Source organism: Rhinolophus sinicus, chromosome 7 (genome assembly GCF_057876585.1).
Source record: "Rhinolophus sinicus isolate RSI-liver-muscle chromosome 7, RSI-T2T, whole genome shotgun sequence".
In the NCBI taxonomy this organism is placed as follows: Eukaryota; Metazoa; Chordata; class Mammalia; order Chiroptera; family Rhinolophidae; genus Rhinolophus; species Rhinolophus sinicus.
The window spans coordinates 44,997,901-45,013,418 of NC_142507.1; the positions used below are offsets into that span (position 1 = coordinate 44,997,901).

The 15,518-nt window shown below is 43.8% G+C and overlaps 2 protein-coding genes across 4 annotated transcripts in view; both read left to right on the plus strand.

The window, feature by feature from the left end:
• The window catches only part of CAPZA1 (capping actin protein of muscle Z-line subunit alpha 1), a 35,236-nt gene extending 32,776 nt beyond the window's left edge, over positions 1-2,460 (plus strand). The window contains exons 9-10 of the mRNA XM_019730428.3: positions 445-507; positions 891-2,460. Coding sequence (XP_019585987.1) covers positions 445-507; positions 891-1,031 — 204 coding nt within the window. The 3' untranslated portion in view covers positions 1,032-2,460. The remainder of the gene's footprint in view (positions 1-444; positions 508-890) is intronic.
• A 4,172-nt stretch (positions 2,461-6,632) lies between these two features.
• Positions 6,633-15,518, plus strand: part of MOV10 (Mov10 RNA helicase) — a 28,162-nt gene continuing 19,276 nt past the window's right edge. The window contains exons 1-2 of one of the 3 annotated variants that reach the window (XM_074318502.2): positions 6,633-6,684; positions 6,984-7,200. In XM_074318502.2, the coding sequence (XP_074174603.2) occupies positions 7,064-7,200 (137 nt within the window). In that variant the 5' untranslated portion in view covers positions 6,633-6,684; positions 6,984-7,063. Of the gene's footprint in view, positions 6,685-6,819; positions 6,882-6,983; positions 7,201-15,518 lie in introns of those variants that run through there. The other 2 variants (XM_019730406.3, XR_016021753.1) reach the window with 2 other exon arrangements.

Here is a 15,518-nt window from a genome sequence, read left to right on the forward strand (position 1 = left end):
GCATTGTAAGTAGCAAACAGGAGTATGTGAGCTCAACATATATGACTGATGTCTGAGGGCACTGTTTATATCATCTTAAACCAGAGATATTTTTAAGGCATGAAAATCTCAGGACATCATGACCATGTCTTTTGGGCATATTGTGGTAGATTGCAGAGAGCTTGGCTTTTGGGGGGGAGGGGCAAAGACCTGATTCAGATCCCATCTCTATAATTTTGGTCACATCACTTAAGAGGATTCTATTTTCTCATCTGCAAAACGGAGGTAATGATAACAGATCTACTTCACAAGGTTGTGAGACTCAAAGATAATGTGCATGAGAACACTTGGTGAACTATAAATTGTACAAATGTTAGTGAAGATGGACTTTTCAATTACCTTTATATTCATTGCTTACACATTTAAAAAAACCCTCATATTTTCCCCTCCTCCTTCCTCCATTAGAATGAAGACCAAACTGCCAGGGAGTTTATTAAAATCATAGAGCACGCAGAAAATGAGTACCAGGTAAGAAGATTTGGAACTACTTTTTCTAGATCTACTACTACCTTGTTTTGCTGTTAACGTCTTTTGTTAGACTTCTCTGTGTCCCTTTAACATAAATATACAGGTGTGTGCAGTGTTACTGAGTGTGGAGAATTTGCAGACCTTGCAACTTGGCATTCTGCTCACAGGCAAGGTTTCGACATTGGAAGGGACTATAGCCCTCGCTTTAGAAATAGTATAGGTGGACTTGTCAACCCACTTCAGAGATTGGTGAGGAGCTCAGGAGAACTAGTACGTCCTATCTGTCCTTACGGGACTCAAATATGTCCTTTTACCTTAGTTACTTTCCTACTCACAGTCATTCCTTGTCTGTCCCAGCAATTTATCTTCATTGTTTCTTGCAGACAGCAATTAGTGAAAACTATCAGACAATGTCAGATACCACGTTCAAGGCCTTGCGCCGGCAGCTTCCGGTTACCCGGACCAAGATCGACTGGAACAAGATACTCAGCTACAAGATTGGCAAGGAGATGCAGAATGCTTAAAAGCTGAATGTAGGATTCTTCAGTACATGTAAAGAAAGGATTCAACATGTGGTCATATGATAAATAAGTGATTTATAAACAAGAGTGATATTTTGCTAGGGCTTTCAAAGTTAACAGGTTTTGTAGCCTCATGGAATACTATTGAACCTATAGCATTGTCTTGATACTTTTGTTTTTTCTGCCTTGTAATTTTCTGTTTTTACTATACTTGTAAATCTTGTGGTTTTTCTTGTTTGTTTTTTTTCTTTTAAATTCTGCCTCATTTAATGATGGAGCGAGAGAGACCTATCCTGGAGTCATTTTACTGTTTAGAAAATTTCCCTGGCCATGAAGCCCTCTTACTGATATAGACAGGTAATATGTTTAGTGCTTTTCTACCCCTGACCTTCAAAACACTCCTGGTACTTCCTTGGTTTCTACTGACCCACCAACAGCTAAAGAGGCTACGCTCCCACCTGTAGCTGAATGAAGACGCGGTCATCCTTCTCCCTCGACTGCTTTAGTCATTTACAGCATCGCATAACTGTAGTTTTCACGTTTGGGTGGGGGGTTTTCAGGTCCTTCCAGGGGGGCAGAGGAAGTTTCCTGGAAACCCCATTATAGCCAGCTTCTCTGGGGAAGTTGTTTTTAATTCCAAAGACTTGAACCACATTCCCTGCACATTAACGTGTCAGTTTTCCCCTCCCTCGTCGTCTCCTCCCCACCTAGGACCATTATAGTTACAGGCATCTGCATTTTTAGCAGAGTTTTACCCATTTCTTACTAGTTTTTTTTTTAAATATTCAAGAACTGCTGGTGTGTGAGGGATGTAGTAGATGATCAAACTTGAAAAAGGCAGATGGTGAAGAAATAATAGGTTTCTTCTGCTTTAATACTTAGTGGCAGGACGGTACTATAAGCAAATGAGTCAAACAACTATGTGACTCACAAACAAAATCTAAACATGAACCAAAGTGAAAAGGAGAACTCCCAGGCAGTATCTTTATGTTGTAACCTGTTGTTTAAGAGACTACTAGTGATTTGTTCTATACTAGTGATGTAAAAAGCTTATTCCAAATTACTTTTCCTCAGTCCTGCCTGCCAAGAACTCAAATGTAACTGTGATACAGCAACCCTTCCCAGGTATATTGGCAGGTGTATGTGTGATCTCCAAATACACAGGTGACAGAGAGGCTATGACGACTGAAATGGTGGATTCATTTACATTGTTTACACTTCTATGACCAGGCCTTAAAGGAAGGTCAGTTTTTTAAAAACCAAGTAGCGTCTTCCTACCTGTCTCCATCTACATGTCAAAAAAGAAGGGTGTTTGTGCTTCAGCTTTGTTTTCGCTCAGTAACATAGTCAAGCAAGAGTTTGTTTCCAAGTGACATGAGCTGTGTAAGCATTTTTGTTTATTTCAAATAAAATATATTTGTATTATTTGTCATTCCTGCTATCCATCCACACCGCACTATCCTCTGTATCAGGTAGTCCAACAGAAATATACCTGTTTTGTTCTTAAAGTGTCTGAGCCTCTCCTTTTTGATCCACCTCTTCAGCCTTTGTTCTCGAAGTAAGATGTAGAACTGTGTTTGATCTTACTTGGTGAGAATGTTAAGGGTTTCTGAAATTGGTTCCTACCTTCAACTATTCCAGATACAGTGAATATACAAAGACTTGTGAAAGAGCAGGTGTTTTTTTGTTTTTTTTGTTTTTTTAGTTAGACCAGGGTCTCTATGGAACATACTGCTCTTCTCAGTCTACTGGTGGGTCCGAGGTTTTGTTTTGGGTTTTCTGTTTCTGTCAGAAAGAAAAATCTAGTTGTCTGTTCTACCTGTCACTCAAAGCAAGGCCCCAGTACGGTCACAGTCACTAAGCAGGAAATAGAAATGCTCAAATATCTGTACCTCTAGCTTGGGGACTGTTTTACACTGACTTAATTTTTTCTTTCCTTCCATACAAGTCTGACGGAACTACAGACATGCGGGAAAGGCTTTTATCTTGGCTCCCAGCAGAGCCAGAGGCATTTCAGTGCTTCAGCCTCCCTCCAAGGCCAATTCAGATTGCCACCTTTGGAAGGACATGTAACTAACTACGACACTCTGTGCTGGTAGTGCAGACTCTGCCATTGTGGCCTCGGCCTTGGACTCAGCTTAGTCAGCCTGCCCCCAAACTGGAAATCCCATGGATTTCTTCAGCCCCTACAGACTTGTAAAACCTTAGTGTCTGGCCATGGAAAGCCCTTGGTTATTTGCATAACGGGAGGAAGTCAACACTCCTTGCCAAGTCCTACAGAGACCTGACTTCCTTAACCTTCCGCAGAATATGTGCTTGAACTGTGTCTATTTTATCCTGTTGTATCCCTAGGGCAAAGGTTTTCCAGCCAGGAAGTTTTCTGCGAGGCCACACTTCTCTACTTGGGTTTGGAATTACACTGCCGAAGACCGTTTGTTTCATTTGAGCATGGGCGGTTGTGCTTCTGTTAGTTACCTAGTTCCAGTACCTGTTCTCTGTTTTGTAATTTAGAACTTGGATGCTGGACTGATCGAGGTTCATGAGATGCTTGGCAAACTTTGGCACATTCTCTCCAAACCCCCAAAAATAATATGTATCTGAATGCCAATTTAAGACTACGAGTATAATTTTCTATGAAACTACCAAGCTACCTACTAGGTGGAATATCAGAGAAAGGACGATTGATAGAACCAAACTGATGGTCCAATAAGATAAATTGAGCTAACTGAAATTCTCCTTTGAACAGACGGGGGAGGTAAAGGCACAGGGTAGATCTACGCAGTCTGAGAGCAGAAACCAACCTCACACCTCTTCAAATCCAGTGTATCAAAAAGTATTCCGTTATACATGAGAATGTACAGTTGATGTTCATTCACAGTAGTTATTTCTATAACGTTGCCAGCAAACATTAGCGATACTGAAACATTGCTCCTAGGGGACATACAGGGTTAGATTCCTGTGGGTTTCTGGTCACAACATTTTTGTCAACTGATAATACATAATCTTGTTATACATGTGTTTCTATTTAAATCACCTTATTTAATATACATTGTTCATTAACACTGAGCTCATGGCCAGCAGCACTATAATTCATGCCTGAATGAAGTTTCTCTAAAGGAATTGTGTCATTCACTTAGAAACACTAGACAGTACTTCAGTACTTCATAGGCTTGGAGGGCAATCTTAAGCAATGAAATCCACAAAAAGTACAAAACTGCCAAAACTGACCACGAACTAGACCACAAAAAGGACATTAATTCATAATGTGGGTCAGAACAAGAAGGCAGACCATCACCTTGTTCCACTTCAGCTGGGAACAGGCCCATTGGGCATCTCAATTTTTTTTTTTTGCAGCTCTGGACATGCCATGAATGAATGCAAGAGGACCACAAGTATTAATTTTGAGGTTCCAAGTAAGTTCTAGTGAGTAGGTGAATTTGTAAATACAGAATCCGCAAATAATGAGAATCATCTATCTACCACAGCCTCTAGCCTATGGTAAGCTAATTTCAGCATTTTAGTTTAATTTCTGTAAGAGTTGCCTTAGGGAGTACAGTCTAGTTGGAATACATACAGTTAGAGAACTTTCAAATGCTGAATTTTAGAATCCAAGTTACTATGGAGCAATGAGAATTAAGAACATACAGAGCCCAGGGACACCTGGTTGGTGCAGTGGTTAGAATGTGGTGCTCAACACCAACGTTGCCAGTTCCATTCCCACCTGGGCCAGTGAGCAGTGCCCTTCACAGCTAGACTAAAAACAGCGACTTGGAGCTGAGCTGTATCACCCAGAACTAGATTGAAAACGACTTCACATGGGCCTGATGGGTCCTGGAAAAAAACAGTTCCCCAGTATCCCCAATAAAAATTAAAATATATATAGCGAGAGAGCTTTTAATCAAATCAGTTACCTCGGGAGTAACATCATTGGCTAGAGTTAACTTTCAGATTGCCTTTGGTGCTATTTGGACCTATACTAAAATCAACCTTACTACTTCAAAGTTAGATTCTTGTAGTGCAGACGGATTTGAGGAAGGTTTCAAGGAAGTGAGACCTGAGCTGGATGTGAAAGATGGGGATGAAGACCATTCTAGACATCTAGCCAGCGTGTTTGAAAATAGCAACTCCATGCAAAGTGTATTTTTTTTCCCCAGATGAAACTGGTTTGGAGAGGTTTCATTGTAATCAAAGCCACATAACCACATTTTTATCCAAGTTTTTACTATACTATAGCTGTGTATTTTTTTTAACTTGTTATTTATTTTAAGTGTGTTTTTCCAGGACCCATCAATTCCAAGTCAAGTAGTTTCAATTGAGTTGTGGAGGGTGCAGCTCACACTGGCCCATGTGGGGATGGAACCCGCAACCTTGTTGCTAAGAGCACCTCACTCTAGTCAACTGAACTAATGGGCTGCCCCCATAGCTGTGTATGTTTTGAGAACATCCTAGGCCTAGCCAGACAGAGAGACATTATGTATCCAAGAATAATGGGAACTTAAAATATGCTAATCAGAGTGGAGCCAGAGATTCAGCGTGGGTACTGCGGGTGGTAGGTTTTTGAAATGTAAATAACAAAACAATTTTGAGAAGTTCACTCTTCTTACTACTCTCAGGCCTCACCAGGTAATTAGGGGAGAGAAAGGGGAAAATCTTTGGCTACTTTCCTAGTTTATTCATCTACTTTGCATAATCAATTTTGAAGAGGTAACATGTTTTCCTCTGCTGTTTTCTCCATGCCTGTAGCTTTGGTTCCCTCTGACTCTGCATTTCCTGTTGCTGAAGCGTGTTGTTCCTGGCTTTAGTTGGTTGTTGGCCTTGGAAAAGGTAGAAGGATGGCCCAGCTGGAGCATGACCTGAGGTCTGGACAGTCCTAACACTAGATTAGATTGAATGTGTGACCTCCTACAGGGAACTACTTTGAACAACACTGACCTTTGATACATTTGGAACCCTAGTATATTTATTGAAAAAAATTTTTGTGTAATTTTTACTATCTTTGCCTCATTCTAGCGTGTGTTTTTATGCCAGAGGAGAAATAGATGCAGAAATAGATGCTTTATGTTTGTTAATGGTAGCCCCAAGCCCTTGAGTTGGTTATAAGTCTTTTCTGAAGCATGTTGGTCTTTTACTTCCTGGTACTGGTGCTGTAGCTATTAACCATTTATTGCCTAACACAGCAGTCTTTTCCTCTCAAGAAGCTAATATTTTGATGACTGGGGCAACACTTACTTATATACTAGTAACAAAGAGCAATACAGACTGGAGTGCAGTTAAGTGCTGAAGCCTATGGCTTAGGGCTAGGGATCACCAGCCTTTCCCCAGAACGAAGCCTGTGCAGCAAAGAAATGACTGTTCGTCCTGGCGGAGCCCCTTGCCCCTCCCACACGAACACACCTTTATCCCAGAGACACTAGGTTCTTTCCCTCAAACTTCTTCGGCTTTTACGCCTTCCTCCCTGAGTCTGAAAGCCCGAGAAGGGAAAATGGGGGAGGGGGGCGTGCCGCTCGCTTCCGTACTGGTTTATGTCCCTGGCAGGGTGGGGGAGGTGCTGGATGAGCTGCCTCAGTCTCGCTGCAGCCGGCCGAGGTCCCAGTCCCTGCCCTTTGCTCCCCTGCTTTTTACTAAATCCCGAGGCTCTGGGGGGATGAGCGTGGGAGTAAGGCTGGGAAGTCCTCCTGGACTGTTGGGGGCGGGGGTGGGGGGGCCGGCGGTAGCTACGTTCTGAGTCTGGTTAGGAGCCAGGGGAGGGAGCTTGGGGTAAGGGGAGGGCCCTGAGGGAGGGGTCAGACTTCTTAGGAAAGAGTTAATGGGAGAGGGGGAGGGGATAGGACGGAGACCGAAGGGAAGGCTCAGGTAGGAAAAGAACGGAGGAGGAAAGCCTGGTGGGGAGAAGGGACCCTGCAGGATCAGGGGTCTGAGTTAGGGGGTATCCCCCCTGCTGCACCCTCATCCTAGGGCCGTCAACTTCAGCCGCGGCGGCGACTTTCAGTTTCATTTCCACGTACCCTTCTGCCTGGGCCGCAGCCGCCGCCGCGATGCCCGGTAAGTTCAGCTGCCGGCAGCTCCGGGAGACGGGCCAGTGCTTCGAGAGTTTCCTGGTGGTTCGGGGACTGGACATGGAGACAGATCGCGAGCAGCTGCGTACCATTTATAACCGAGACTTCAAGATCAGGTACGGGCCGGCCCACTCCCCGGCTCTGAATCGCGGGCCCAGCCGCGACCCCTACGGCGGGGCCACCCTTCCCGCCCGGGGAGCGGAGGGACACAGCTCCCGCAGTGGCGCTGGCTGGTCCCGGGGCGGCGCAGACCTCCCCTCCCGCGCGGTGCCCACGCCCCGCCCGCGCCGCCCGGAGCCCGCCCGCTCTGCCCCCGCCGGGCCCCTGCGCCGAGTCCCCGCGGAAAGCCTCCCGCGCAGTCGCGCCCTCGGCGCCCCGGGCCTGGGTCGGGGTCCTGCGGCCACCCGCTGCTCGAAGGGGGCTTAGGGGACTGCGCTGGACATGGGGGAGGGGAGCGTCGGGTGGGGGGCCCCGGGCGTCGCGCGAGCGCGGGAAGGAGCTTCCTGCTGGTGGCGGCGAGCCCAGGCGCGGGTTGCACAGGCATCCCCGCCCCCTTGCTGAGGGGCTGCTTCTTCGGGGGTCCACGATCCCAGAAGAGACCCAGTGTAGGAGGGAGAATCGCAGGGAGCTCGGAAAGACGAAAAGGGCACCAACTGCGTATGCACCAAACCTCCATTAGCACCTGTGGCTTCTTCTCCATGGAGACCCAGGGCCAGGGCCGGTCTCCTGTCGCCCCTTCCACCCTATGGTGGAAGGCTGTTTGGGCCCCATTCTTGGTGCCATCCAAGTGAAAATCAGAGAGACTTCTCTCTATGTCAAACCGTAGAATGGTGTTTCAAAAACATCCATCAACAAGCTGCAGCCTTGGGCGGAAAACCAAGAAACAGTTTAACAGGCATAAATATAAAGACGTACACAAATAAATAACGGGGTTCGGCTTAATAACAGACCTTCTGAAAAAGACTAGGTTTTAGCAGACCAAACGGCCAGCATGGCTGCTAAGAGCGAAAGAAGTGTCGGATTGTGTTAACAGAAGTGTGTGGGGTGGGGGGGTTAGTGACTCTCCATGTTGACCAGATCCAATCTGGAGTATTGTTTTCAATAATGAGTGTCACATTTTAAGAGAGACATTAACAGGCTTGAACAACATCTGAAGAAGGGGCAAAGATGAAAACTGTTTAAGCTTCCACACTGCGGGGCACTATGGGGAATGTAAAGATGGAAAAAGACACAATTCCAGGGGAGCACTAGGCTATGGTGTGCATACAGTGTACAAGGGAATTCAGTGGAGAAGACGGCTTTGACCTTGGCCTTGGAGGATCCATAGAGATTTACTGTTTGGAGGAGGATAGGCTTCTGTGTTGATTCATAGTTTGTTGTGAGAGCCAGTCAAAAGAAACCAAGAAAGGTTTGCCTTGAAAGGAGGAAAAACTGGAGAGGACGAGGTAGTTAACCCTGAGTATTTTTAAAGACTGTCCTGGTGGATAGGATTGTTACTCCCCTGTCATTCCATAAGGCAGAACTTTGTTCACTCAACATGCACATGCACCCCTCACACTCCCAGACGTCTCAAGTGGAGGAGTTTTTTGTTCTAATTAGAGTTTTCTTATGCATCCTTTAAACCCAGGCTGTGACCAACCGATGATATTTCGTTGCTTTTTCCTGTGGGCTCTCAGATCTCATTCTTCACACTTTGGTTATAGCCAGATTTCACTCTGCCTGCGTCAGATCTGGTAGGGCACTGTCTTCCCCTACCAGACAGACTGTCAGATCTTCTGAAGACACAGACAAGCTTTTTCATCATATTTGCACCGTCTCTGAGTCTCCACCCTTGAGCTTTGTATGTAGTAGGTGCTCATTAAATGTTTGCAGAATGTAATTGAATTCGTAGATAGAGTTGATCTACAAGACAATAGGCCATCTTGGAGATTTAGGAAGTCCCCCACTGTCAGGAATTCTACCGAGATTTCTACCCTGAGAGGGATTGGTCCTTTCCAGCCAGATTATTTTATGATGTTAACAATTGCTCTGCTCCCAACTCTTGCCTTTTCCCATCTCATTATTTTCATTTAGCAAACCTATTTAAGGAGGCTCTACGCTGCCAGTGCCTTGGTTCCTGTCTCTAAAGAGTGTAGTGTAGTAGGGAGTGGCAGAGGTGTAGACAAACCTGTGATACTTAGTACTGCAGGTGCTAGCTAGTCTAGTGTTTTGATAGCTGGAGTTCAAATCCTGGTTCTGCCCTTGACTAACAGTTGCGTTTGATTTTGAACAACTATTCAAAAAATTCAACAGAGTACATTGTAAGAGATAATTGGCTTCATTAAACGCTTCCTGAATTGAACCATTTCTGAATTGGGCAGCTCCTATCTAGTAAACTGAGAGGTGCTTGGAGAAGTTGTACAAAATGGAAGGTTTTTATAGGCAGGAACTGGGCTGGATAAGGAAGTGATTAGCAAAAGAAAAGAAAGGACGTTTCAGGCTTGAGCACCTTTTTGGGGGGTGGGGGGAAGGGCGGCAGGGGTCTTATCTGGCGTATTACCTCACCAGTGTTGATCAGGAAATTCCAGACTGATTGGTTTGAGGTCACATTCTTGGTAGATTCTGAAACTGCAATCAAGTCTTGGTTTGTTGTCCTGGGGGCAAGCGACTCCACCTTCAGCCTGGGGTTTCTTCTTATCATATCTCAATTTTTCTAACTGAAGTGTGTAAAATAATGCCTTCCTCTCTAGGTTCTGTGAGGCCAAAATGAGCTATGGTAGGTAAGGCGTGTATCCTGTGTAATACATTGCACAGGCTTTGGGAGGGTGGTAGCTATCATTTTAGTACAGTGATGGTTAGGAGTCTCTTGTGGGGAGTAAGGACTGGTGTCATGAACAGCTTCTGAGAGAAGGTGACTTATCTTGGGCAGGAGACTCGTTCTTTTATCAGCACATTTTGGCCAGGATGCCTCCTGTGAGCAAAGTGCCGCTGCGTGAGTCATAGTAGATACATAGAAGGAACCTAACTGTCTAGGAAAGGAGGCAGCAATTAAACATAATTATTTAATTACTGTTGTGATAAGTGCTTGTAAGAAAAAGTCCAGTGTGCTCTGAGAGTGTGTAACTTACAGGCCTGACCTAATCTAGGAATGTGAGGTTTCTGGGAGAAAGTGATGTTTGAACAGAATCAGGAAAGGTAAATGGGTGTTAGCAGATGGAAGGGGCAGGGGTGGAGCATTCCAGACAGGGAGTGTACCTTCAAAGACTTGGGGTGAACTCAGGAGAACTCGATGGCATGAAGCCAGAGGAAGGCAAGGGCTGGATGCGTAGGACCTTGTGGCCCCTGGAGAGGTGTTGTGGGAGGTTCTTTGTTTCCTTTTTGAAATGGTAACAGAAACAGGAAAGCACAGAAAGTTTCAGAGTAGGAAACTGACAGACTCAAGGCTTTAGAAAGCTCATACGGGCTTCTGCCATGGAGAATGGCCTGGTGGTTGGACCTCGGTCCACAGTAACAGAACAATATGTGTCCTTGAAACAACACAGAGCCTCCCTCCCTGCCCTTTGATGTTTTTTTATTCCATCTTCAATTTTATAAAACCCTAGTCTTGACCCACTTAATGAGAGTTGCAACCCAGAGTGTGTAAAACACAGCATTAGATGTCCCTTTAAGACCACTTCCAAATATGATACTATGTTCTGAAATACCAGAAATGCTCTTTTTTGAACTGGGCCTAAAAAGAGTTCTCACCATTTACCCAACAAACATCAGGAGCCAAGGGCGGGGCATTCCAGATGTAGAATGTCCATCCACAGTGGCAGCCAAGTCTGGAGGGGGGAGTACAGTGGAACAAGTAGCTGGCAATGGCTGAGATACCTTGAAGGATGGTTTGACCAGAGGCCCCACGTGGAGTGAGGACCTGTGTGCCTCCGGCTCTTTTCTAAAAGGGAATGGTAATACTAGCTGCTACCTCAAAGGGTTGTTGTGAGGATTAAATGAGGTAATGTGGTAGGTACTTAGAACCTCACACAGGAAGTGCTCAATAAATATTTTCTATTGTTGATAATGTTACTGTGTTTGCATTTGCATTGTAAATGGAGGGTCCAGGTGTGCCATATTAAAGGGTTAAACTTAACCCTGTAGACTGTGGAGTCGTGAACTGGGGGACTTGATCTGGTTTGTGTTTCATGATAATTCCTGCCGGTTTAGGAGATGGACCGGGAGGGGGGCGTGAAGGAGGAACAGCTTGGAAAAAGGATACGATCGTACGAAATATAAAAATGACTGATGAACAGAAGGAAGAATCCTGGACTAGTGGGTGATCAGGGAAATTTAAACGAGATGCCATTTTTTGCTCATTAGGTTGTCAAAAATTTAAAAGATTGAAAACATCTGATTCTAGGACCCGAGGAAAGGGTATTCTCAAGTTCTTAGTGGGAACGTAGGTTTGTACAACTTGTTTAGAGGACAACTTGGCAGAACTTACAAAGTTGTAAAGGTGTATCCTCTTTGGCTCAGAAGTTCTACTTCAAGGGACTTGTCTCATAAAACTCACGGGCTCTTACAAGAGTTTTTGTGCATAGATGGTTATTGTAATATTTGAGATAGCCAAAAATTGTAGGCAGCTTGAGTATCACTGGATAAATAGTTAAACACACCACAATGCATCTGCGCTGTGCTATCCTGTGCAACCATTCAAAAGATCAAAAGAGCAAGGTGACCTGGGAGAATGTGGTCTTGGAAGGATGCCCATGGTGGTGAAAGAAGTCTGTTGCAGAGTAGTCTATGTAGCATGAAAAATATGTGCGCTTTAAAAACCATGTTTTTATATGTGTAGAAAAAAGTCTGCAAAAATATACATCAACCAGTTAAGCGAGTAGTTGGGAGAGGGAGTGGGGGCCCTTACTGTTTTACGTCAGGTATTTGTCTTGTTTAAATGTTTTTCATACTTTTTTGATCACCCTTTCATTTATCTCTTTATGCGTGCAAATTTACATCACTCCAATGTAAGTTAACCCACATGGGATTATTATCTTTCATTATCATGGGCCCCTCCCCATATCAGCATCCCACCGCCGTTTCCACATTCCACTCCACCCTCAGGTAACTCATGAAATCAACCAGGGTATCTTTTTGGTTGTTGTTTGATAAAAAATGATCATGTTATACATGTTTTCCACATACCGATTTTCTTACTCAACGATACATTCTGGAAATTGCTCCTAATTGTCTGGTATACACCTCTAATGCATTGTTGGGGTCTTTTCCCAACATTTTATTTCTTGTTGCATTTCAAAGTTAGTTAGAGAGACATTAGTGCACTTTACCCCTGAACACTTCAGCATGCTTATCATGAACTACAAGAGTTCAGAATTTGTTTATTATTTTTTTTCAAGTAAAATTTACATACAATGATATGGACAGATTTTAAGTGTACAGCTTTATGAGTTCTAACAAATCCATAAACCTGTGTGCAACCCCCTGTCAAGGTATAGCACGTGACATCACCCCAGAAAATTCCCTCATCTTCTCACTCTTGCCCACACAGAAGCAACCACTGCTCTGATTTGTTTGGAGATGACTGTGCCTGCTCTAGAACTCCATTTAAGGGAGTCAGAAATACCGTGAAGTCTTTTGCATTTTTCACAGATTCAACCATGTTGCTGTGTATTTCAGTAGTTTCTTTCTGTGGCTGAGTAGTATTTCTTCTATGAATGCAAATCACAGTTTGTTTATCCCTGCTCCTGTTCACCGACATTGTTTTCAGTTTGGGGCTATTTTGAATAAAACTGAACATCTTATACAAGTTGTTTTGTGGATGTATATTTTCATGTCTCTTGGGGATATACCTAGAGGTGGAATTGTTGAGTCATAGGGTAGGTAATGTTTGTTTTTTCTTTTTTTCCATCTTGGGCGCATTGCTTAACCTCTCTTTTGATGGCGGCAGCAAAGTCTTCCGGTCTGGTCTGGTTGTCTGGTGTGCCCTTGTTAGGCTGCTCAGCCTTCCCTATTTACTGCTGCCCGTTTCCTAACCCTGCTTCTCCCAACTTCCCAGCAATTTTAATAAAGCTCTTATTCCTTAAATCAGTCATCATTCTGTTGCCTACAACTGACGACTCCCGATGTACACAGCCATCTAAAAAGTAATGTGACTGTTTAAAAAAATAGTAAAAATATTTTAAACATTAAAAATAAAATAATTTTTAAAAAATTTTAATTAAAAAAATGCAAGCAGTGTGATCATGTCTTAATACATTTTAGTTCCCTTCCACTACCTTTCTTCCGTTATATAGAGGGTCCAAGGATGGACAATATATAACCTGACACCTAACATCCCAGGCCATTGCACCACAGTGCTCTGTGCCGACCAGCAGTTTAATGGTTTCATTGTCATCTGTTTCATCTATAAAATAAGAACCTGGAATTATTTGATATTTCTTTCACCCATTCTTCCAGCAAATAGTTACTGAATAAATATCAGTGCTAGGTCTACACTAGGTGTTACAGTTGCATTGTTTTTTTCAAAGACTTTTTATTGCACACATGTAATAATGTATTCTTTTCATTAAAAATCATAACATTACAATATATGTTTAGTTTTATAAGAAACTATCAGACCGTTTTCCAAAGTGATTGTACCAGTTTGTATTCCAGCCAACAGTACATGAGCGTTCTGGTGTTTCCATATCCTTCTCAACATTTCATGTTGTCAGCCTTTTCAATTTTAGTGAGTGTGTGTGTGTGTGTGTGTGTGTGTGTGTGTGTGTCCTTCTGTTTAACGATTGCATAATACTCCGTGGTATGGGTGTTTACAGTTTATTCAGTCATCTCACTATTGATGGGCATGTGTTTTATTTCCAATTCTTGGCCACTGTGAATGACTCTGCAGTAAGCATCCTTGCACATATATCCTGTTATACTTTGGTAATTTTCTTCCAGTGGGATACATTCCCAGGAATGGGATTCCTGAGTTAAAGGATACCAATATTACAAGTGTTAGGAGGTGTTGCCAGATTATTTCCCCAAAGGCTGTAATACCTTTCTACCAGCAGTATATGAGAGTTCACTTTTTCACATCTACCTAACAGCAATACATGTTTTGACTATTTTCTGTTTTTCTCAGTCTAATGGAAATAAAATGGTGTCTCACTTTTAATTTGCATTTGTCTACTTTTCATACTTTTTTGATCACCTGGATTTGTTCTTTAAGTTGAATATTCACATTTTGTATTGAATTGTTCGTTTTCTTTTTTTTTTTTTTAAGAATTCTAGTAGGTGACTAGATGTATAATACAAGAATTGGGCCATTGGGCCTTTTTTTCCAACCAGAATGGACTAAGTTTGTGATATTATTTTTATTATTTATTTTATTTTATTTATTTGTTTATGGCTGTCACCTTAGATCAGGGATAGGTGAATTTGGGTAGTGGTATCAGACATGGAGAGTAATTTGAGAAATAGGTGGTAGCACCCACAGTAGAAGTTGCAAAACCTGGAGTTCCTCTTGACTGCCCACACAGAAGCTTCCAAAAATTGGCGATTTCATATTAAATTTTTACTGGGGTTTCTCTTAAAAGCCAGCAGATCTTGGGCCTACATTCCCTGCTGGCAACATTTGTCTGGAGATGAGTGACGTTCATATGTCACCCTTCTTGAACTAATGATTCGACAATGGGACCATACCAGGTGCTTGAGAGAGCTGGCTGCAGGTATCAAAGCTCCCTCCGGAGCTTGGCTTCTGTCTGCATTTAAGTTTGTGCCTCATCCACGGAACTTAGTGATGCAGTGACTCGGGCCTGGTGAAAGTTGCTGATGATGGCCGGATTTCATCCCTTCATGACTGGACCCCTCAGCCTGATACCTGCCTTGGAGACTTCCCCCTGATACTCCTCCCTCTCTTGGGGTTCCTTCTCTGATTTCTCCCGGCCTCAGCTGTTCTCAGACTACTCACCCTCCCGCCCCGGGGCAGATCCCAAACACTTGAATGGTTGTGACTGCTACCTGAGAACTCCCTAATATTAGGCTCTACTTTGATTTTGTCCTGAGTTCTCAGCTTCTCTCATCCCTGAAGCCAGCTGCCTCTGGATCACAGGCATCTCAAACTGAGTATGTCCAGATCTAAATGTCATGGGCAGTCCCTCCAACTTCTTCCAGTCCTACCTCCTATCAGGAATAGTCCAGGAGCCACGCCACGGATTAGTGTGTTGTTCTAGATGCCTCCTCCTTCCCGGTCTCCATTCCCCTCCTGTCAGTCACCAAATCCTGCCAATTTTACATTCTACGTATTATCAGATCTGGCCCCTTTTCTGTCCTTACGACTGCCTTGTTCCGCCCTTGTCATCTTTTAATGGGACGATTGCAATGGACTTCTTCTAACTGCTCTCCCTGCCTACAGTCTTGCCTCCAGCAAATCCACCCTCCAATCCTGATGCCAGAGTGGTCTGAAATGCACGTATGG